Source organism: Melospiza melodia, chromosome 9 (assembly GCF_035770615.1).
Source record: "Melospiza melodia melodia isolate bMelMel2 chromosome 9, bMelMel2.pri, whole genome shotgun sequence".
NCBI lineage: Eukaryota > Metazoa > Chordata > Aves > Passeriformes > Passerellidae > Melospiza > Melospiza melodia.
This window is the reverse complement of record NC_086202.1, coordinates 8237560-8262249: the sequence shown is the minus strand read 5'-3', so window position 1 is coordinate 8262249 and position 24690 is coordinate 8237560. Positions and strand designations below refer to the sequence as shown.

The following is a 24690-nucleotide window of genomic DNA, read 5'->3' as shown; positions in this document are numbered from 1 at the left end:
TTCCACATCCTATTGAGCTGCTCTGGAGGGACTGGCATGCTAGTCTATAGACTGTCCACAAGTTAGGGACAGCATTACCTCCTTACCAGAGGTAAAAACTTTTGTCACAGGTAGGAGAAGCTTACAAGTATTTTATTTAAACTAAATTTAGAAGATTTAAAATATGTGCAGGATTACAAATCTAAAATGTTTCTCAACTTTTCAGCCAAATGAGGCACACATGATGAACTGTTGTGTTACAGATCAGCTCCTACTTTCTAAAAAAGGCTATGCAAAGTCAACAATAAGAGATCCTTTCTAGTCTCACATGCCAGCCAATCTCTACTCACACTGTTTATTCCTGAAGAAGTAAAAGTACAATTAGGAGTGGAATGTATTTTGTTCCAAAAGCCCAGCACTGTGCTTTCAGCCCCACCCCAATCCAACTCAGCACACTTTACCTTTGTTCTGAGCGTTCGAAGCTCATCCATGCCTTCCTTAAATGTTCTCTTCAAGTCTTCCACTTCTTTTATTTTTGCATGATGCACCTTTTTAGAAGGTAAAAAGCTCATTAAGAAAACTAAATGTACAGTGGCACCTCAAAAAAAAAAAAAAAAAAAAAAACAAAAAAAAAACAAAAAAAAAACTAGGCCAATACAGGCCATCACAACAGCTGAGAGGGCTTGAGGCAGAAAAGGTACCCCAAAGGCTGGGTTTACTTCTTCAGAATGGAAAGCAAAACCTCAAAGCTTCTTTATTCTCAGGAAACTGAGAAGAAAAGTGAGACTGCACACTCTGGCTTCAGGTACACAAACCCATGGCACAACAGGCCCTAAGAAAGCTCTGAGCAAACTGGCTCTTGGTCACCTCTGAAGAGGGCACGTGCACAGATGAGCTGTGAGCACACACATCATTAGAGAGTTCCACTTTGGGGCTAGCAAATCTCTACAAAAAACAGAGGCTGGTCCTTGTCTCTTCTTGGCATACATCTTGGCAAAATACTGGTCAGGGAAAGGCCTGATTCAACTGAATTTGTGCTTTTAATTACAGCAACATTCATGTTTATAAATGAAAGAGAAGTTATTTCACCTTCACTATATCTTATTTTCCCCCTAACTTTGTTTATAAAAACTGAATCCAAGGTAGTACCTGAAGATATCCTCCAAAAAAGCAATGCTGGAGGGCAGACACCTGGGATTTAGTATCAGACCACCAAAAAAGGCAAAACCCAAAGAACGTGGCATAACTGTAAGCAGCTTAAAATTAGAGTCTCAAAATTATAATTTCATGGAATTCTTAACCAAAAAGTGGACTCCACACAACACATATTTACCTCCAGGTTATCAGACTTCTCCTGAATTTGTTTCTCTAGTTCTCCTTTAGTTACTCGGAATTTTGCATCCAATTCATTTGATCTGATTTCTTCTGACTCCTAAAGGGATTGAAGAAATGTAAGTAGAGTTTTAGAGTTCTACGTTTCCCTTTCTATTCTACGAGTGCACAGGCAGCTTTTCACTTCACTGAGTCTTTCCTCTAAGTGCACCTCTGATAATCCTGACCATGCCAAGAAAGACCCCCACACTGCATGCCAATCAAGATAAACATTTTCACTTTTATTTAACAAGTTTTCAGTAAAGTAAAAAACCTATCCCTATTCATCTCAGCTTTGGAGCTTGCACAGGATAATTCTTTCCTGCCACGGCTTAAGCTAAAAAGAAATGAAAAGAAGACTCAGGCACTAAATAATTTGACCTCTTGAGAAAATGTGCTTACTTGATAGGATTTTATCATTTCTTGACAGTTTTTCCTTATCTGATCTCCTTCTTCTTTTGCTTCAGTGAGTTTTGTCATTGCATCTTTGAGGCGTTCTTTGGTTTCCTACAAAAACAGTAATTAAAAGAACAGGTTAAACCTAGTAAAGTCCATTTACTTCATCTGAGAAGCACATTACTCATAACAAAACTGCCCTTTCAGTCTGAAAAGAATTAACAAAACAAGAAGTCCAACACTATTTTTCCCCTTGCTTCCATTCAGGTGTTAATTTATGTAATTCCATTTGACCCAACACTGAAGGCACAATAAAAGGAACTCTTGTTTATGTGCCATGCACATTTTCAGACAGCAGATTTAACTCTATCACTTAAAAACTAAGATAACAGTTATTTCAAATAAATAACCCACTCCCAAAACATAAACTTAACAACAAATTAGAATTTGATGACTAAATTAAAGAGAATGCCCCAGTACATCCTCCTTTCACATTCTTTCAATATTTCCATTTCAGTATCACTATTTGAGAACACTATTCTGACTTTTGCTGCAGGTATTTAAATTAAACAGGAACACCACATTAGGAACAGTACATAAAAAGTAAATACTGTAACAAGTACATTACTCTGACTATATTTTCATGTAATGATATCAGCATCACTTCACTCACCTTGTGTGAATCCATTTCTGTTTTCAATTTGTTCTGAGCCCATTTTACTTTGATAACATTAGAATTGATTTCTTCTTTCAATTTCTCTATTTCTCTGTTGAGTCGAGTGGCTTCACCGTCCTGAGAAAATTTCATAGGTTTTTTATAAAATTAAATGATCTAGTGTTTCTAGAATAAAACTCCAGTTATCAAGTTTGGTTTTTTTCTTATTGTCTGGGTTTTGAAAAACCATGCACATATTACAGAATGCCTAATAATGCTTAAATCCAGTGGGGAAAAAAAAACCCATTAGTGTTGTGGTTAGAACAGCAAGGTAAGGTTGCATTACTGTTAGCATATGTTAATATTATATATCTGAAAAGACAAAGCACCAGAGAGGAAATTTTTGTTTCAGAAGTGTAGTTTCTAGTCATTTATTAATTTTTGAATCTTCCACATGAAACAGAATTGAAAAAACAGCTTTGAAGGAGTACCAAAAGACTTGGAACATTTAATAATAATCTTACTGCTTTCTAAAAATGAGTGGCAAAATTTTGCATGAAGAATTCTATTGCTTTATTATCAATTTTTAGTAGTAAAAAAAGGGAACACAGAGTAAAAAAATAGAAAAAACAACAAAAAAAGACTGCAGTAGTTTAATGCCACTGCAGCCTTTATCTAGACAACTGAAACAAGCTGTCTTCTCAAATTTGTTAAAAAAAAAAAAAAAAAAAAAAAAAAAACGAAAAAAATCTTATGTTTCACAAATTAATATTCAGGGAAATATTAAAAGGAACTTCAGAAAGATTGCAATGAGAACTGAGTCACTTTTTCCCCTTTCCTTGGAAGGAAGACATTTTCACAGCTGTGCAGCAGAAAATAAATGAGAACAGGTTTCTTTTACCAAGTACAACAGCAAACAAGTGATCAGGTTGTTCTGACAGCGCTTTTAATCAAGTCACACAGCAGTCCTTGGAGTACCTTTGTTTCATAGAGCTGGTGCAATCTTCCTTTTTCCTGAGAAAGTTGTTTGATTTTATTTGTAAGCTTTTCTATCTCTTTGTTTGCATCTCTCAGCCTCCTCTCCAGGCCCTCCTTTTCCTTTCGGAGGTCAAGCGACTCCTTCTCCCCGCGGACGTATTTCATCACCATCGTCTCCTTCTCGTGCCGAGCTTCCTCACACTTCTTGTTTGCCTTGAAAAACACCAAACACAAGGATTCAGACCTTGCATTTCAGAATTAAGGTATTTTTAGTATTGCAGTAGAGTAACATAAGGCAGGACTCAAAAGCTTCAGTTTGACAAACATTCAATCCCTCTTAAGCACTGAAATTACTCCTACTTTTAACAATAAATATTGTAACAGCTGCATCTTTACAGCTGAACATCTCAAATGAGTTATCAATACATGAGTAATTTGGTTTTTAGAAGAAAAGAAGTATAATATTTAGGAACAAAATTCTGCAAATAGCCAGTACTGGTACTCTCTCTTCCTTCATCCACATGCCAACTTGCCAACTGCACAATCATTATCCAGTGGCTTGTTTTTCAGCTGGATCACTTTCAGTGGCTAACTTTTAAAGATTCCCCCCATCCCACACCTAACAAGTTCTGCCTCAAATAAGGAAAAAAAAATAAAATCAGACACTGAGCTTTAGAACACATGCAACTGAGAAAATACTTGGTATAGTATGATATTAAAAAGGAAAAAAATCCCAGATTTCAGTAACACATAAAGATAAAATAAAAGCTTTGTGCTGGAATTGAGAAAAATATTAATTTTTTTGACAGCCTGTCTGAAAAAAGCTACTGTCAGCTTTTAGCTCCTTTTGAATCAAGTTCAGCTTACAGGTAAAGAAAATGAGATTTCCTTGAGAGCTGAATTCAATACATATAAAAATAGGTATTTTTTAAAAGAGTTATCAGGCACTCTGAAGTGTTAACAGCTATTTCGAAATTCACTGCTGACAGTTATCCAAAATGCATATATAACTGCACACTAGCAGATCCAATCTTGGAATATTCTGTCTTATTTAGTGATCCAATATGTTTCCTACAAGAACCAAGTTTGTTCAGTAATGTAGATGTACAATAGTTTAAGTTTCTTCAAATTACCTGTTCCATTCGAATGGCCATCTCTTTATGCAACTGCTGAATAGTATTTTTGGCTGCTGCATCTTGAGTTACAAGTCTGTCTTTGCTAGTTTTCACTTCTTTATTAAGCTCCTCTATTCTTGCTTCCAGCTAAAAGACAACATCATTATATAATTATAGGGAAAATAAGTCTTTGATCATGTTTTATAGAGGCAGGCATATTTCACACAAAATTAGACGCTTCAACAGATATTTACCTGTATTTTACACTTGTCAGGCTGCAACCACCCATATCAACATCTAGCTTTGCATGAGTAGGAAAAGCATGAAAAATGTCAATTCTTATCTTCAGTGAGAGTGAAGATGCTTCAAACCAAGTAAAACACCAGGCACAGTAATTTACTACACAAAATAAGACTGACAGCAAGTCAGAGCTGCCAGAGAAGAGCAGCTCACCTTCCATCCTTTAGTTCCTATCCTTGTGCCATATCCTTCACCATGCCAGCAAAGCAGCCATGCATCCATACTGAAATGGACTGGGAATTAATTCATTGAAAAAATCACTCAGCAAATAAAGATGAGCTTAGTCATCATGCTGGCACTTTTTTTAGCCACCTAGTGAACCAAGTCAGAGACCTGATCCAGCTGAAGAATAATCCCCAGTGTTAACTGGAACACTTCCCAGAGGGTGCTCCCTGCCAAGTCATGCAAATCCAGCAGGAGCAGCCTGGTGGCTGCAAAGGCTGTGACACTGCCCAAATCTTGTTCAAATTGTGCCTCACAGCTCTCCTCTTGTCCCAGGGGAAAGCCAGCTCACCCAGGCTGGGGGTTTTGGTTTTGTTTGTTTGCTTTGGAGGAGAAGTGTCAGGATGCCAGGATCAGTACTGTACATTCTGTGCAGTCCCAAGCTGCTGTGTAAGAGGTAAGAACCACCCAATTTGCTTCTGTTACCACACCATGACTTGACCACACTTTGTTCAGCTCTGCAAATGCATCATGTGCCAAAGAAAAAGCTTCACATGTACAAGCAGGCAGGTACAGTTTGTCTAGAGCTTTGAGTGCAGCCAAGGTTTCATTTACAGAGAAATTCCAACAATAAAACACCACCTTCACAAATGGAAAAATGCAAATGATTCACTGCAATGTCTCTTACAGCTCAAGTGCTATCAACAGCTATATAAAACTATTATAGTCCAAAAGAATATTTTCTGAAATCACTTGCAAGCATGTAGTATCACAAACACTCTCACAAATATTTTTTTCAGAATGGAATAAAGCAATTGCTGCATGATAGAGCTTCAAGAAATCATACATGACTCACGACAGAGCTATCATGGAAATACAGACAAGAAAGAATGAAAGAGTTGCTCATACTGGTTTATTCAGGCACAAGCATGTGTAGCCTAAAAATAACACTTTTCAATCACATCATGGATTTTCAAATATTCTCTGAAATCAGCCATGAATATATGAATATACTACATGAATATATTCCTCTAGAACACTTCAAGCCTGACACCCTGCTCTGTGAACAGATTTCTGCATGATGCAGACACCAACAAAGAAACCTGACAACCAGGACAGTCACCAGCACTTGGACAAACAGAAATTGGTATTTTAAATGTTTCTCTTGCCAGATTTCAAAGATGTAACCTGTAATCAGTTTATAAAGCTGGCCAGCCAGCTGCAGGGACATCAGCAGATAGCTGATAACAGCCAAGCAGTGACACCTGGTGTGAAATCTTTTCCTCCCACACTAAAAGCAGCCTCCACCATGCACACACCATGGTCCTCCTTGGCCTGCTGGGGTTCTAACAAGCCCCTGAGAAAATTCCTGTATTTAGTACCTGCTACTACCACAGCAGAGACTGCCAGATAAAGAACATTTAAGGGATGGGACTCCAGAAAGTCAGCTTATCCCAATTCACTAAAGGCATTTAGACAATTTCTTGGAATACAAAAGTAGATTTATCCTCTTAAAAAGCTTAGGATAACAAGCATGGGAATCAACAGTGGCAACAGTGACATTATACACAGGTGAAATACTAACCAGCACTTCTGTTTTGTTATCTGTACCTGTTTAATGATGCTGAGGTGCTGCTTTTCTGTTTCTGTTCGTTTTTTCAATTCATCTTTTAATTTGTCCTTTTCTGAGCAAATTTCCAAAATCAGTTCCTGATGCTTTTTATTTTCTTTAATCAATCTGTAAAGAAAAAAAATTAAAAACAAAGTACATCAGTACCGGGGATTTTTTGGTTGCTTGTTTTCAAATCTCGAGAAACATGGGTTTCGCTCATCGATCTGCAAGTTTTATTGGAAGCCAGAAACCCTAAAAAAACCCATGAAAGCTTTACAAGGAAAAAAAAAAAAAAAAGAATACTGTGCATGTGGAACTTAACTCCAAAAGAGCAAGCAGCAGCCTCCTTGTGAGGAAACTGCTTGTTTCCAGCATTTTAGGGTTGCTGTGGTCCATAATGACATGGGACATTTGGTAACTCTATGAAACTAGGAAATTGTAAATGCCAGTAATTTTAAGATAATGAAATACAGTAACTTCCAGTCAGATAGTCTCACCAGTCATTTGTCTGAAAACACAGAAATTTTATTTATTTCATGGATTTCTCAGAGTACCCAAGAAGTTCACAACCTGGTAAGAAACAGAATCCTGATTTAAGTCCTAAGTGGGTAACACGTATCTGTGCCCATGCTCTTTATAAAGTTCAATTTTCAGCAATAAATCCAGTTCAGCTGTTTGAAGCCAACTCAGACCTAGTTTGACATTCTAACATAAAACTCAGAAGTTACATTGTCAGAACTGCTGAATGAATAGTCTCACATGTATTTACATGTTTGCAGATACCATTACATGGTGGGTATTTTAGGCCACTAAATGCATAAATTTTTGAGAGGCATGCATTTACCTGAAAAAGATACTTAATTATCCCTTTATCCACCCCTTTGTTGAAAAAAAATCTCTGAACAAACTAGTCTCCTAAATTATAAAGAATTCAAAACCATCAGTTACAAAGAGCTGAGCACCTGTGATTTGCTTTTTAATCTATTAATGAATATTCCAGGATTACAAATTCTTAATTCATGCCACAGCTGCTGACATACATATTTAGACCTGATCACAGGAGACAACTGGGCTATTTCCAGAATGATGTTACAAGAAATTCTGCTGATCATCAATTAAGGGACAAAACAAACAGAACCCAGAATAGCCTTTGGGCCAAACACAAAATGTTCCACAGCAGTTTCATACTCTTAAGGTGAGTTCCCAAGTGTCAAATGATTGCAGCTGCCCAAAAGAGACATGTTTTTATATAAAGCCTTCTGTATGTATATATAACATACACACATATAAAAACACTTGTCCCTGAGGAAGTAATTGATCCATGGCTGAAAATGCTGCCCTGCCTCTGAGTTTACTATGAGTAAGTAAAACTCTTTATCTCATGATCTCCTGGAATTACCTCTCTCTACACACCCACTACTTCAGATTCCCACTCCTCCTCTGTAACTTCTGAATGTCTAACTGTGCATTCTTCCTGTCATCAGCTGACTCTCCTCACATGGGTGGTTTCTGTCAGAGGTTAACTGGTGAAGTGTAACAGAATACTTTCCCTACTGGGACTCTGTCCCCCTGTCTGGTTTCCCTTCCTTTGATGTCCTCCTATATCATGGTACTGGAGAGCCTTATACAAAAAGTAGGACTCTATTTCCAGCTCTGCAAAAAGGAATAAATATAAAGTTAGAGGCTACATTTTGTTAGCAAAAAAACATTTCTAAAGAGGCAACAGAGTATTAAACACCAAGGAAGGAATCATGAAGTCAAGCAATGAACTGGCTTTTGATGAACAGAAATATTCATGTTGAATACTGCCTGGTAGAACTATTAAGCCCAGTTAATTATAACACTTATAAGGCATGCATTTCAGAAGTCCTCCTAAAAAATGTGCAGAGCAGTTTATCTACATATGGCACTTCCAACTCAAACAATACTCTCATCTGATTAACAACTTTGCTGGATGACAGCAGGAGATTGAATACTACTGGAAAAAGAAACAAGCAATTCTGAACATAAATAAAATGCCCATTGTGGGAGTTAGTACTTTCAAAGATTCATTTCTCCACAGACACATATGGACTGAATGAATCCCGGACTATTTTTAAATCACCATTACTGCTGCAGTATTTAAGTAATTCTAGACATTGGCAAGCTATTCAATGACACAGTTGGCTATTCAGTTCCTGCCAAATCCTGCAAGAATTCAGACATCTAGGCACACAATTTTATTTACAAGTACATGCCACAAGTAAAAATTATTCCTTGCACAAAACAATTTTAAAAAATCTCATTAACTATCCCCATACCAACTCAAGACAACTTGCTTCATACCAAAATGTTGTATGCAGGTGCACACAACATGCAGCCAAAGTTGTTCAGCACACACCTCCAACTGTGAAGCACATACTCAAATACTCACTTTGTAATAGTTTGTTCTTGCTGTAGGTATTTATCTTGTACACATTTTTCAAACACAGCCAAGGCATGTTCACCCTTCTGCACACCATTGGGGAGCTTTGGTTCTTTTGAAAAATCTGTGGATAAGAGTTCAGACTCTATTTCCTTCAGCAAATCCTCCTGTGAGGAAGTCTGATGTATTGTAGAAATAAGTTTCTTTGTGCAGTCTGTGTCATAGGGGCTTTCTGAATAGATTTTATCACTTGATTTTTTCACAAAGTCAGACTCCTCCCTTAGATCCTGTAATATTTCCATTAATGATTGTTCTGTCTGGTTAGTTTTTGGATCATGTTGTTCAAGTTCTTCACTAGGTAGATGCTGTCGTTTTGTGGAGCCTCCTGCCTTTGTTTCACAGCAGGCATTGGCAGAGGAGTCTGTCCCTCCACACTGCTGCTGTCCTTCTGCTGGGGCCCCACTGCTGCTGGTGCCATCCTGATCTGGGGACAAGGAACTCAATTCCCTCTCCAAGACAGCAGCATCACCTCCAGTGCAACTGGTGCTTGGGCATTCCTCCACTCCAGGTGTTTCATCAGCCTTCTCATTTTCTGAGGACTTGCAAGAGGCATCATCTGACAGATTGACTGGCTCCAGTGTGCTCTGCATTTCTGGTAAATGTTCCTCCATAATATTCCTTTGGAAATCTAGATGGAGAATTCATATTACAATATGTTACATACAATATCAAAATAGATTGAGATAGGGGGAATAAAGACTACTAGAAAGTAAAATTCTAAGTGGAAAAATATTTAGATACATATTATACAGAATTTGTTGATCTTTCAGCCCAACCTTTAAGTAAATGCTCCAATACATTTTTTCCTAAGAGAAGGTGAGAAATGAGGGATAGCGAACATGAAGCAGAGAGATAGTAAATGCCAAGGTAAGAAAAAAGCATAACTTCTTAGAATTAATAATTCTACCATTTAAATCCACAAAAATTCCAAGTAATCACTTCTAAAAATACTTCATGACAATAAATAACCTAAAAAGACTAAGCACCCAGGGTCTTACAGCTCTTACTTCCCTAAACATGATTTGAAAGCAACATGTCTTGATTTATTCATTTTTACAATACAGGATGACTCCCTGGTCCAGCCAGAATATCCAATTTCCTCAGAGTCCTGTCCTCACTGAGCATCCATACAGCAAAATGCATCTGCACCCAGGAAACTAAGGGAAGGGGCTGGGGGAGGATGGGGTGAGATTCTCTTTTCCCATCTGTTTTCGCTGTGGAAGAGCACAGATGGGCTGGGGCAGATCTACTCTGTCAAACAGTGGCTTGCAGAGCAAGGACTTGAAAAGCTCAGTAGAAGCTCTCTAGAAGGACACCACAGTGAGAACCAAATAGCCAGAATAATTATGGAAGAGCCTGGGTATAATACTTTTTGACTTATAATACTTTTTCAGGAATCCCAGATGGTCCAGTATCTGAAAAGACTACTAGCATTTTTAGCAAGCACAGGAAGCCCTTATTTCCATTAGGAGAAATTCATTACAGCAGTCCTAACTTTTATATGCAACCCTATCCTCCTACGCTGGAAATTTAGGCTATTTATAAACAATGCAAACTTTTCATTACCCTTTGCTTCAAAAGATTTATGTTCAGGTCAACACTGGAACCAGCAAATCTCACTGCTTGGTTCATGCAGTCCAAACAAATGCTCTTTTGGTACCCATCTACCCTTTGATAACTTCTGCTAGCAATGAAAGTTCACAATGTACTACTATTATTCTCAAACAAAACAAACCCAACTGACAGTCTCAATGTGAAAGTAAAAGTGAACATAACTGCAAGAAAAAGTATTCAGTTTGATAGTTGCAGAACACATTAGTTCCTACTTAATTAAAATGCTGTTAAAAACCAATGCTTTCAGACTAGTGCACTTTAATCAATAATCATAAGATAATTTGCCAATTATGCAGTTAAGACAGAAGAAAAATTCACCTGCAAGTATCTGTTCCCTCTTGTCAAAAGAAGTTTATAATCCACTTCACACTCAGCTGTAAAAGATACTCTATTAGCATAAAGCTGAGGAACTGGTTTTTTCTCTAGTAGTTACTCTAGTCAAAGTTCCTGATGATGCTTTCTCTGGAATGATCAGAGGGGGTTTTCTACCTTGTTTTAAGCCTTTTTAAAGGTACTTCTCAAGTATTACAGAACATCCCATAATGTGCAGTTGTTTGATGTACTACTGCCTCAAACCTGCTTGGGACTGCCCAGCTGCTGCAGTTCACCTTTACCACAAGAAAGGGAGTGGTAAAATTGGATACATGAACTTCCATGTTGGTTGTTACACATAAAATTTCCAGTCCAGTCAGCAAGCTGGAGGGTATTTATCTCCATATGGAAGCAATAAGTGAAAAATACAGCCCTGTTAAAGAGCACATTAGGAAGGTCACTCAGTTTTCTTTTTATTGTGTTACTTCCTTCTGTAAATAATACTGTCAATTAGCATTACAAAGACTAATCTACGTGGAATCAGAAATACAATTATTTGCACTACTCAGTCACAGAGTAAAAAAGAGCCACTGACTCTATATCCAAATAAATTAGTTATTATTAATCATAACTAAAGTGTAGGTTTTATATCAAACACATGAGGAATTTGAGTAATGACTATACAAATCAGTTAAAGCATGAAAAGTAAATTATGATGATTTAGTGTTCCCTGCAGTTGTACTTTAATTTTCAGTGGTACCTAGAATATAATTTACCAATTAAGTTCACAGTCTTTATGATTCCAATACACTGGATTTAGCCTTATCTGCCCAAATCTACCTGCACCTATCTGAACCTATGTATGACATAAATAGATTTTTTCCCCCCTACTGTCAATGAATAATATTAGCTTTTACCTTCTAATTATTAACTCTTAAACAGAAATTAAATAATTGATCACAGGATCACAGTTTATTTTCACACCAGAAACATGCAGACAAAGAACTCATGTGGAGCAGCTGTCAATGCAAATTCATACTGACATTCAAATACCTCCTGAATATTCAAAGTTTGTTCTGCCTACCTCAGGCAACTGAATATAACAGCTACTTCCTATATAATGCCAGAGACAAAACTGCAGTGATGTCACTGGAGAAAAGGCTCTTGGTTTGTAAGCAAAACATTTTGTGTGACACAAGAATCCCTCAGTCTAGCAGCAGCCAGTTGAGATGAAACATGCTAATATCTGACTGTTTCACATCAAACACACAAATCCATCAAGCTCCAGATAGTATCTGGACACCATTTGATAGGAGATCCACACCTTCCCAGGTTTAATATCCATCTTGTATTACCCTACTAAAATTACCTTTTCAAAATCAGGGATGTACTAAGGTTATGTATACTGCATTAAGGAAACAAAACAGTTTAGTGGCTCTTATGATGTCTTCAGAAGGCAGCAAAAATAATCAGAAAAGGCAAATCTTGACTGAAGCAAGTGAACTGGCTTATGTAATGATATGTTTAAACATCAAACAAGCACAGTGTGTTGAGTGACAGCAAAGTGCTGGATTCTTGCACTGTTTTGCAAAGCTTCTACTTTCAGCCAGGTGCTATGCTCCTTCCTTAGGCCTGACCATCATCTTGACAGCAGGGCAGAAGTGTGATGCTTGCTTCACCCTGAAGTCTAAGTCCCTTCTGCTGCCTGGGCCACAGGACCTTCTCAGAGCAGCACCCAGAGTGGCCCAGCCCAAGCCTGCTTGCCCACATGCCATGAATGACTGCTATCCATCCAGGGCAGCATGAGAAAAGCTCTGTCACTGCCCTGTGACACTCTCTGCAGCTGTGACAGGACTCTGTGTAACTGGTCTGACCAGCTGTCCTGTGTTTTACAGCTCACAATTAGTGTGACACTCCACACATCCTCCCCATGCTCCTGTCCCACAGCAGAGGAGGCAGCTGGCTGTGCTCTCCCCCAGTGCAGTGACACAAATGCAAGTGGAATTACATCAGTTCAGATCCAGGAATGAGGAACAGGAGCACAGCTCAGCCACGTTTGCAAAACACCTCCCTACACATCAGAACACAGGCAAGTTGTACCCTTCAAAGCCAAAACTGCCTTTTCTTTAAACAGCCACTCTTGTTTCTCATCACAGATGTGTCCTTCAAAGATGCAGAGAGCATACATACTTTTCATCATTATTCACAAAACTAAGCTTAAACCTGCACCAGCACAGATGATCTCCAAGTTCCACAGTAACATCTAAAATAAGTAAGTAGTTAAATAGCTAGCAGAGGACACACAACATTAAAGGCTGGTACTGGTAAGGATTACAGCCATTTATCACACTACTTAAACTAAGATGTGCTTATCTGCTAAATTGCTGATAGCACAGCCGACTGGAATCAGAGGCAGGGAGCAGAGAGCCTGCCAAAGGAACACGTGAACAGCACAACAACTTTTGAATACAAATGTCTCCCAGGTATGGCAGTGAATACAAAGACTCAGGAAATAGCATTTTTTATTTCACTTTGTTACACAACAGAAACGTCTTCTATTAACTGCTAATCAAATAAGAAGAACAAATACGACAATGAGTCAATTAAGCTCTTCAAGGAAGTATCTGACACAGCAGAAGTATTGACTATCCTGGGAGAACATCAAAAATCTCAATACACACCCCTGTAACATGCCAGCTAAAGGAAGAAAAAGATTTCCTGTAGCTACCTTCAGCAGCAGTCCAGAGAAGCTCATGCTGTAACAGCAAATTCTCACTTCAGAGTCCATGCACTGGCACAGAGAAAAGCATTTTCTGTAACACTCAGACCTCCCCTTTCCTCTGCTTACACTCCTAACTTTTTAGGGAAGCTGTTGGCACCCTCGTCCCTTGGCTGTTCATCCACTGTACTGGTTGGAAATCCCTCCTGCCATGGCAGTACTGCTAATTCTGACTAGAACTGCACCTTTGCCAGCTCCAGCCTGCTACGCAATGAGTACAGGCAAGGTTCTGGTCTGTTTTAATCCAATATTATGCCATTTCAAACTGCTTGTCTTTTCAATCTTCTTACTGAATGCAAATATGATTCTTTTAAGTCCCTGACTACAAAGGTCTTTTCCTAAGCACATGCACTACTAATGCTGGAATTTAATTTCATAAAATGAGCAGAATTTGACCCAAACTCTCAATACTTCTGTTGTAAATAGTCAAGAAAGAGGAAAAATACTTTGTTTCAGCCAATTTCAAAACACAAGTGAGATGACAGCTAAAGAAACACATTAAATTATAACTATAGGAATCTTTCACTGAGGTGTGGCTCCCTAGAAGACTTCACTAAAAACAAGGGAAAAAAAGAAAGTGTGCCTTGTCACCTAGTAACTATCACAATGAGGTTCTTTACAACAAACAGATTAAAGAATGACAGAAATGTGCGCCTGGGGTGGTTCTGTAAGCAAACTTAAGGTCAAGGTCCTGAGAAACAAAAATCACAGCTTAAAGTGAAAAAAATATATATATAGTTACACCTCAATGCCTAAAAATACTGCAGAGAGAGGGGCAAAAAAGGGCAGGAAGGAATAATGCTTCACACACAGGTGAGTGCAGATATGAAACCTTGTTCAACCCAGGCTTGAAATGAAAGTGAAGAGCATTGAGCTAAGGGACTCTCAGGCAGAAAACCTTCTGAAAGAGGAGTAATAAAAACTTAATACAGCAAATCCAGTTTACTGGACACCAGACACATTCAACTACACATTACATAACGTAATAGCCAGTAGCAGTCAATTCTTTTAGCTCCTTTCAACAAGAAAGGGTTTTGCATCATCTTTGGGCAGATGTTTTCCATGCCTGGCTGTGCTCAGGAATCATCTACTCTCCAAAAACTACACATGCAATCCAAAAAATTGTGAAAAAGCATTTCTCACTCCAGCTCAGACCATATTTGCTGTTTACCTCTGGATATGTAAAAAGTATCCAGACAGGTTTTATAGGATATGAAACAAGCTCGTTTTTAAACAGAAGTACGAGGTAGTTTTCATCTTTCCATTTCACATCAGTCACAGCAGAGTACTCAAATTTCCTGTAGTAATGGACTGAAGTCTCAAAATACTCAGAGCTGCCACAGAGTTGTGAAGCATTTCAGAGAGCAGGTGGGGGACAAGGAAAGGAGTGATGCAGTGCTCCAGCAGTCACGGGCAGATGACTCCAACATGTCCTAAGTACCATGACAGGGCCTGGCAAGCAGCTCAGTGACAGAAAAACCTGGTGACACCAACACAAGCACCCCAAGTTCCCAGAAGTCCTTACTGCTCTTATTCTGATGTCACCTCAGGACTCAGAGCTGCTTTGTCACTGCACTGTGTACTGTAAACTTGCCAAGGAATCACAGCACACCTCTAAACAAAGTCCACATATTTACAGGAAAACCTATCTAGAAAATAAGGGCCTTGAAATTGCTTCAGAGCAATTCTCTTCATGCTGCAATTTGTGATCTGTACTTCCTGGTTCTTTCTCAAGAACTGGATGACAACTCACAAAATTCCTGCTGTTACTCCTTATTTTCTTTTCCAAGATGGCACATTCTGAAGATAAGTTCCATAAAAATCCCAGCAAATATCCTTAAGCAGTAGTCTCTTCAAATGCTCTGTAACACTCACCATCCTTCCTCTATATCCTTCCACTATCCTTCCATATTGGCTCTGGTTCCTGAACTCTGCAGTTCAGGTTTAGTGTCCAGTGGCAGCAACCAGGAGAAGGGATGCTTGTCCTTTGGAGAGTTTCTTATGGAGACAGCTAGAAAAGGGGTTTATTCTTAACATGCTCAGGCTCCCCAGTGAGAGCTAATAATGACTTCTTTTCCCTAGTACCACCCCAGAAGAGTGGGCAGCAACACATAGCTGAAATAACCAGCTGTCAGTCCCAGGCACTGTTACTGCTCCCTGTAACACATCCCAACTGATTTTACAAACAGCTCTGCCCTTCTGCATCCTTCTCTCCAATTCAACCAAAAATGCCTGTTTGTGGGTTTACAGAGATTTTTGTTTGCCAGCTGATGGCAATGTTGTGGGAGCAAGAAGGGTAAAAATAGCTCCATTTTGATACTGAAGGTGCTGGATGCAGACATCTATGAATCATTCCAGTTTTGGCAAAACTGAATTTAGGAAAGCAGACATACAGCCTGCCTACAGATACAGAAAGTTGTGGGGTTTCTCTCTGCAGAGCCCAGTACTAGATGAACAGAAAATTCTACACCCCAGCTCAACCAGGTAGAAATGTAAGGCTTTCACAATGACTGCCCTGTTTGTTCACCTGCAATAATTCAGAAACCAAAGCAGAGCACTGAAGCACCTGAAACTGTAGCTGGTCTAAAGAGATACCAGGAACTGTTCACTTTTAGTACTCTGGCTTTCTAAGAGCCCTGCAATCAAGAGGCCTGTTCATTGATATGTGTGATACCTGAAAAAAGACACACTTTTAACTTAGCTGTACAATCTTTCAAAGATTATCTAATAATAAAATAATAAAGGTTAAAAAAACAAGATACACACACCAAAAGGCTACTAAAAATTCCAAACTACCAGCTAAATCTAGAACTGGGAGGTCTGGAAGACAGATTTTTTTTTTTCTTTTTTTTTTTTTTTTACAATGAAAAGCATTATCCTCATAAAATCTTAACTGCAAAGAAAATACTGACTTTTTTTTTCCGGTATCACCCAACAGCAAATTAAAATGCAGTCATGTGAATTTGCAAGAGAAAGTTATGTGTATTTTACAGCTGTTTTGAAGATTCACATTTATACCTGAAGTCACATTGTAAATCACTCTCCCATTACTCCAGCTCTCCAGAGTTAAAGCTCTCAGCAGCCTGCCCAGACACACCCATGCACTGGACTCAGCTACAAATAAAACATCCACTGTCTTACAGTGTTCTGTGTCTTGACCTGCAAAAGCACTAAGCACAAGTAGTTCTCATCTTATCAACAACTTGGAGGTGAGCTGAGACTTCAGCTCTTTCTGCTGGAATGGAATCTAACATTTACTTCACATGCAAGCAAGGACTGTGTTTAATTCAGTAATACTGAGCACTGTTTCAAAACACACCTTTTTGCTGACATTATCTTCAAAAATTCTTATAAGGATCAGCAATGCCCTAAAGCTATCCTAAAATAGCAGTTTTACATTTAACCCTTGGAAGTTGTTATTCAACAATAATTATGATTTTAAAAAAGGAATCTAGTGTACAGGCCAACTCAGAATCAATATAAGCTCCACCATTTAAACTCTACCTCCTACTCATTCACATTAAAGAATACATAATATTAAATTCCAATCCACAGATTGATTTTTATACATGGTTCATTAAACTCAAGAATGCCATCTTGGAAGCACCTCACTCCATGTAAGCAGCTACTGAAGCTCATGAGGCAAAGATAAATAGATAACTTTACCAAAAGCACATTTATCATTTATAGTGCAATAACAGGTTGGTTCTTTCCCCAATCACTGCAGTACAGACTAAAAGCTCTGCTGAAGAGATTTTTTTATACTGCCTTACATTTCCACTCATGCACCCATGAAATGAAGTGACATATGACTGAAATGTCAACAATCAAAAGACTTTCATGATAAAGCTCTGATGCTCATCAGAAGACCCCACTAAAAGCAAAAGCTGCACATCAGCACCATTTGCACAGCTCAGTTACAGACTCCCCTCTTGCAGGTTCCTGAGCAACAAAAAGAGAGTACAAGTGCTTTACCAGTTCAACTGCAAATTCAAGAGTTAATGTGAGATGCAGTATAATCCAGTCTAACACCAGAGATGGACTTTGTATTTCAAAGACTTAACCAGGATTTATTGGCTGAAGAATACTGAACAGAATAACAATGATTTGTAGAGTTTTCTTGACAAGTCACAAACATATGAAGCAACCTGCAACCCAATGTAAAAAAGCTTCACAAGTGCCCAGCATTTATTGGAAAGAACAAAACTTGCCTGAACAGTTTGCTTCACAAAGGTCTTTGTCTCCTTTAGCTATCATGCTATAAAACATTCCATTAGAAACACAGTCTTAGATGAATCACAACAGAAAAATAAAGTACTTTCTATTATCTTTACAGACGTTTTCCTAAGCCAGAGATATTAAAGTAACCATTAACAGCCAGACAACTGTTAGAATTAGTTGCCATTTTAATTCAATTTCCAATCTATTACACTCAGGTAAGAGATGAACCTGTTAGACAGTTTATGTGCTACCACGTGTATAATGGCAACCCAACAAGATTGCTAAAGAATAATTCTGGGGTATGAAAACATTTCTAGCTTCTTACAGTTGTGTTGTTCATTGCAAAACCCAAAATGCCTCTCTTCGAGAACTTTTCACATCTTTATTACACAATAATCATTACTGAAGCAAACTAAAATGCTTTTCCAAGTCAGTGCCAACTTGTCATTGCATGAGAACTCTTGGTAAGAATTTTACATGACAGCAAGACTAAAAATAAAATTGAAGAGAAATTTTATAGCTTGTTTTAGCTCACTGTAATCCTAATAATACTGTTAGCTAAACTAATCTGGACAGGCTGACTCCACCTTTTTACTTCACTTGTTGGGTGAAGTTTTTGGTTTCTTTTTCCTAAGGCTACTTTTTCCGTAGCTACTGTCTACTAGTCAACACAGTGATCAGCCAAACACACTTTCCTATTGTTTCCAGTCAATCCCCAGCTTACCTGTGTTTTGCATGGTATCTTTCACAAGAACTCTGTCACAATGGCTTTCTCAGACTAAGCCTTACATCACCAGGTAACACTGCAAAACAGGGAAGCTCAACTAGAGACAACTCTGTTTTCAACTGAAGTTTGTCTAAGAAAAGAGGATTCTGCTAAAGTTCTGGTTTACATAAGACACAAAATGCAGCTCTACTGTACAGCAGCTGTGTAGAGACACAAAACAAAGGTTTCAACTAAATTGAAAGGGACTGAGGTAAAAAGGTTCAAAAAACCAAATAATTTACATAATATAATATGAGATGAATTTCAAACTCCTTCTGGCTTCAGGTTTATATATTTGCTTACAATTCCACATCCAACATTAATCAGAGCAGGAAGTCACACAAGTTATGAAACACTAAAAGGAGATGAACTGGACTGGAAAGCATCACACAACCTAAGAAAAAGACAGAATTCTTAAGCTGAAGAAGAGATGACGCTGATCACCCCTGCTTGTAATCATACAAAAAAGAGGGTGCCCATTCCCAGCCATCCTGTATTTACAGACAGCACATACAGGAAGCAAAAGAAACATACCAGAGTCCCGCCCACACTAGGTGTCCCAATATTAATTCACTTTTGCTCAAGATCAAATAGAAATAGAAAAGCTGTCTGTACACTGGGACACTGAGTCCTCCAGCCAGGCAGAACTTGACACAGCTTCTGACTCAGCTCACACAAAGCCCTGCTTTGATGCATGTGCTTGAAGGGAAGGAGTGGAACAGTGAATATACACAGTGGTACTTGCAGGATTTCCTTGCTTTTATCAGTTTAACACTTCAACTCAATTACTCTTCTCAGGTTTTCAATGTGACTTCATTAAACACCAATGGCAGTGCCAAGGTGCAAAGCTCAGCATTTCTATCAATTCTTTGAACACAAGTACTTTAGAAGACAAGGTTTACTCAAACTTTGTATTTGCTTTCCTTTGCTTTCATCACAAGTTAGATAGTTGAACAGAAATGTACAATTCCTTAAAGGCAGCGCCAGGTTTTCTATAAAACTCATGCACAGGGTTAATATTATGGTCATTTTAACTCCATGTCTGGAATTAACAACTCCAAAATAAAGTTCATCAGTTAAGGTTTAACAGGTGACGCTGGAATTGCTCCCATCATAACACAAGTCATGGGGTACACCTTGAGAGAGTTATCCTTTGTCATAGGAGCCCCAACATTGGGAGCTTATGTATCAGAGGAAAACAACACCCTAGCAACAGCATCCTTTTACTGTGAACATCACATGAGGCTTGGATACTTAAGGATTTGCAATCTTCTGTGTGTCTTCAGCACAGAGCAATTCTTACTGCCCCAAGTCAGTAAAATGAGTCTCTACTTCAGCAACAGCACTACTGTCACCTTTCAGGTTTTGGAACCCTGCCTTTAGCTCTGCTTACAACAAGGCCAGGAGCAGCTCTGTCCTCACAAGAACCCTGTTTTCATTCACCTTCTGACACTGATAACATCACCTGTGCAAAGAAGAATGTCTTCAGGGAGGGGAAGAAATCAAATTTACGACTGAGTACACAAGCTGGAGAAAGCACACATTCTATGACAGCTCTTCCACACCTGTAACAGAGCCATAACTCTTGCTCACACTACAGAAGCCAGAGCTCTGGCAGACCTTCTTACAAACCTGTAGTGTCATGGCACTGGTAAGACACGGATCTTGGCATATTTGGCACTGGAGATTGCAGCAAGTTTGCTTTCAATGGCTCTTTTCAAATGCTGTTTCCAGAACATGCCAAAAGCAGTAAAATTCCAGCCATGGAATTACTGCCTGTATGGTCACTACATACTGACAAACACCATTTGGGGGGACAGTAGAGTTCTACTGTTTTCAAACCTGACTTTCCTAGAGTTTCTCCAGTACCCCTGAAAACAAATAAGTAAACACTTCAATCCTTTAGGATGTGAAAAAGTCAACTGAGAGCTCTATAGAAGACTGTAGATTAATTAACTTCTGTTAATTAATCTAAGATGTAGTATTATAGACAATATTGTTATAGTATCAGTATTCCATGTACTTCCTGAAATTAGGGTCATGATTTTCCCCTCTATTTTGACATTTATTTCCTTCTGATGAGTTTTTTTCACACTCAATTTGAGGCAGCAGTTCTTGGACTATGACTTGGAGGTAAGTATCATTATGAGGCTATCCAAGACTGTCTTTGGCAACTGGAAAAGAAGCTCAGAACAATTTAGCCCAGAACTAAGTAGAGGATATTGTTTCCTGGACCCCACATCTACTAATTTAACATGCTTAATAACACAATTATATCCAGAAAAACACTGCCTTTCTATTTTTCATTGCTCTTTTAAAAGCCAGCCTCAGGAAGTTCAGCATTGGCTTCATATAGCATTAAGCAACAGAGCTGCTAATTAGAATCAAATTAACCACTCTCTGTATGTGGTTCTTCAGTCCTTTTCTCAACAGTTTGAAACACTGAACCTCACAATGCCAACAAACATCTGTCAACAACTCCAAATCAAATCTTATAAAATGACAGAAAAATACTGTTTTAAAACCAGAAAAGAACAGATGACTGAAGATTTTTAGAAAGGGCTCAAGGCAATATACATCTAGCTCTTTATTTAAAATAAAACAAATGACATTTCAAAAGTCACCTAACACCCTCCTGAAACATCTTCATACATTCAGTTTCTCATATCTCCAGAGCTTAACCATCTCCTCTCTGAAGTCAAGTGCAACATAAGCATTCAGTGCAGCCAGTGATTACATTAGAGAAACACAGCTGTGGCTCACAGTTTCAGTCATTTCCTTATACAACAAAACATACTGGGATAGGAGCCATACCTGGATTTTTAGTGTATTCTGCTTGCAATATTTTAACTTCTGAAAAGCAGTTCTACAATAAGATAAAGCAAAGCAGCACTAAAGCTGGAATGCCATACTTCTCATCTTCACACATTTCAATTCCCTAAGAAATCCTCATCTGGTCTGCACGGAGTCTCGCTGGAAGCATACATGTATCAGACTCACCTGTGCAGACTATTTTCCGGGACAAGAGCCAAAATCTGTGAGCCTACATCACAATCATTTTGCTGAAGTCCTTCTTTCAAACCTACAAGGGCAGGCAGCTTTTACAAATACCATCTGCAAAAACAAGGGCACGTACCCTACCGCAACAACGCAGCCGGCTCTAAAAAATAACCTTCATAACAGCTGCTGGGCTTCGCTATCTAATTATTTACCCATACAGAAAATAAACACGCAGTCAATGAAACAGCACAACGTAATTAACACCCAGGGAAAGAAAGCTGTACAGAAACAAAGGGACTGCGAGCCAGCCCAGGAGCCTGCGCTCCCCGCTCGGAGCTCCGGCCGGGCAGGTGTTGCTAAGGCAGGAGCTCAGCCCCGGCCCTGCTGTCACCCCGCTCCCTCCTCCTGCGCCTCGCCCGCGGCCCCGGCGCGACCCCTGCCAGCCCAGCGCCGCCACCGGCACAGGGAGAGCCCCTCGCCACCGGGGGATTCTGCCTGCCGCCCGTCCTTTCCCCGCCCCCGCGGCGCCCAGGGTTTATCTGCGCTGACAGCGAAGCGGATCAGCGGCCCCGCCGCCCCTCCCGAGCCCGCCGGGCAGCGCCGGCCCGTCCCGTCCAGCGCCCTCGGCCGTTCCGCGCCGGCCCCTCGAGGAGCCCGGCAGTGCCCGCGCGGCTTGGGGACGCCGGCAGTGCCGAGGCGCCGGCTCCGAGCACGCACCCACCCACCCACTCGCCCGTCCGCCCTTGCTGCGGCTCGGCCCTCACCCGGTCGCTACACAGGCAGCAGGAGCAGCGGCGGCAGCGCGGCCATGGCGGGCACAGTGCGGTCCCACTCCCCGCCGGCCGCCCGGCCCGGCGCGCTGACACATCAACAAAGATGGCGGCGGCGGGCGGGGCCCCGCGGCGGCGGGGGCGGGATCGGGGCAGCCCCGGGCGGCGGGGCCGGCCCTGCCCCGCGGGGGCCGCGGTTCCTCGGGATGGGCCGGGGGCGGACGGGCTATCGCGGCAGCCGCCGTCACCAGCAGGTGACGCGGGACCCATCTCGCCGCCTGCCCTCGTGCTGCTGCCGCGGTCCCACCCGCGCCGCCGAAAGCCCGCGATCCACTGACGGTGCTGGAAGCTCCGAGCGGCTGGATGTAGGACATCGTGCTGCGGTGTTTGTGCACTCGGCGCCAGGGGACATTGAGGGTGCACATTAGCAAGAATTTCTTCACGGGAAGGGCGATGAGACGGCGGAACGGACGGCCCAGGGAGGTGGTGGAGTCGCCGTCCCTGGGATGTTTAAGGAGAGCCCGGCCGGGGCACTCAGTGACCTGGTGCTGTTGGGTCATGGGCGGGACTCGGTGATCTCAGAAGCGTTTTCCAACCTAATCGATTTTGTGATTTCACACAAGACATTTCCAGGCACGCGTCTATAAATTGTTTCAGTCTGGATGTTTGTTTTTTTCTCTTCCTATTTAAACATGTGTTTATGTTAACAAGGGATCTCATGTCAGACATTCCATAGCACTGTCTAAACCCATAGCCCTGAGCAGCTGCCTTACAGGAGGGATTCTTCTTCACCTCAGCTGTTTTCGGAGAGATGGTTACGAAGATGCCTCTCCTTTTTGCAAGATCCAGAGCACAAGTAATGACAAATAGAATCTTCTACCTTAATAAACAGCATCTCATTCTCCATAACCAACCCCTGCACATTATGTCAAAATCTTCTGCACCTACATACCATGCAAGAGTCAATCCAGTAATGTTAAAGAACAGCTTACTTAGCACCTGTCGGGACTTCATTCCTTATTCTGATTGGATTTTTTTAAAAAGTGAAACTTTTGCTGGGCATCAAAAATCTGGACTGCATTTCAGTGCTGGGATCAGCAGTTTTTCAGTGGAACACAAAGCTTTTTGGAATACAGAGCACGGCATAAATGCCATTTTATTTAATAAAAAAAAAATTGAAAAAATACCTCAGCAGACAAGCTGCTAAGTGAAAGCAGTTGTATTTGCTATAGCAGCTCAGCTAAAATGAGCATTGGCACTCAACTAACATCTTAACAATAGAAAAGCAACTTAGAATTACTGAATAATTCAGGTTGGAAGGGACCTCAGTAAATTATCTACTCCAATCCCCTAGTCATAGCAAGGCTAACTTTGATGTTAGATCAAACTGTTGCTTTATTTTGGCTAATTAATTTTTATATAAAAGCGTACACATACCTACATGTATGAAAACATCACCTACCCAATGATGCACTGATGATTCCTTCACTTTGTATCACAGATGACCTTCAAAGTAGAATGTGCTGCATAACTTCACTTACAAACATTAATTGACAGAGTTATTTCAGAGCAAGTTCTTTCTAGGCATTTGGAATTTCAGAGCTGCAACTGCAAATCTGGGGGTCCTAGAAAATGCTCCTTAAAACCTGTAGTTTAACCCCAGCCAGCAACTAGGCCCTACAAAGCTGCTGGCTCACTCCCCTCTCCAGTTTCAGAACTGGAAGACTCAAACTTTGGGTGGAGATGAAGATAGTTTAATGTGACAGAAAATAAAATAATAACCATGATAATATATACAAACCCAGTGATACACAATGTAATTTTTCACCACTTACTGACTGATGCCCAGACAGTTCCCAAACTGTTCCCTGGTCAGCTATTCCTCAGTTTATGTACTGAGGATGATGCCATTTGGTGTGGAATAATCTTTGGCCAGCTGGGATCAGCTGTCCCAGCTGTGTTTCCCCCCCTCTCCCACCCCAGCTTCTTGCTGGCAGGGTATGAGAAGCTGAAAGGTCCTTGACAATAGTGTAAACACTATTTAGAAACAACTAAAAACATGAGTGTGTTATCAACATTGTTCTAAATCCATCCTAAATCCAAAGCACAGCTCTGTACCAGCTACTAGGAGGAAAATTAACTCTATCCCAGCCGAAACCAGGACAAAACATTTTAACTGATCCTTAAAAAGAACAG

The 24690-nt window shown here is 40.1% G+C and overlaps 1 protein-coding gene across 1 annotated transcript in view; it reads right to left on the bottom strand.

Moving 5' to 3' along the window:
- CCDC186 (coiled-coil domain containing 186) overlaps positions 1 to 22592 on the bottom strand; it is a 34534-nt gene extending 11942 nt beyond the window's left edge. The window contains exons 1-9 of the mRNA XM_063163165.1: positions 22489 to 22592; positions 8982 to 9660; positions 6568 to 6694; positions 4513 to 4641; positions 3380 to 3592; positions 2420 to 2539; positions 1753 to 1857; positions 1313 to 1411; positions 441 to 527 (exon numbers count right to left, since the gene is read on the bottom strand). Coding sequence (XP_063019235.1) covers positions 441 to 527; positions 1313 to 1411; positions 1753 to 1857; positions 2420 to 2539; positions 3380 to 3592; positions 4513 to 4641; positions 6568 to 6694; positions 8982 to 9643 — 1542 coding nt within the window. The 5' untranslated portion in view covers positions 9644 to 9660; positions 22489 to 22592. The remainder of the gene's footprint in view (positions 1 to 440; positions 528 to 1312; positions 1412 to 1752; positions 1858 to 2419; positions 2540 to 3379; positions 3593 to 4512; positions 4642 to 6567; positions 6695 to 8981; positions 9661 to 22488) is intronic.
- Between the last annotated feature and the right edge of the window lie 2098 nt (positions 22593 to 24690).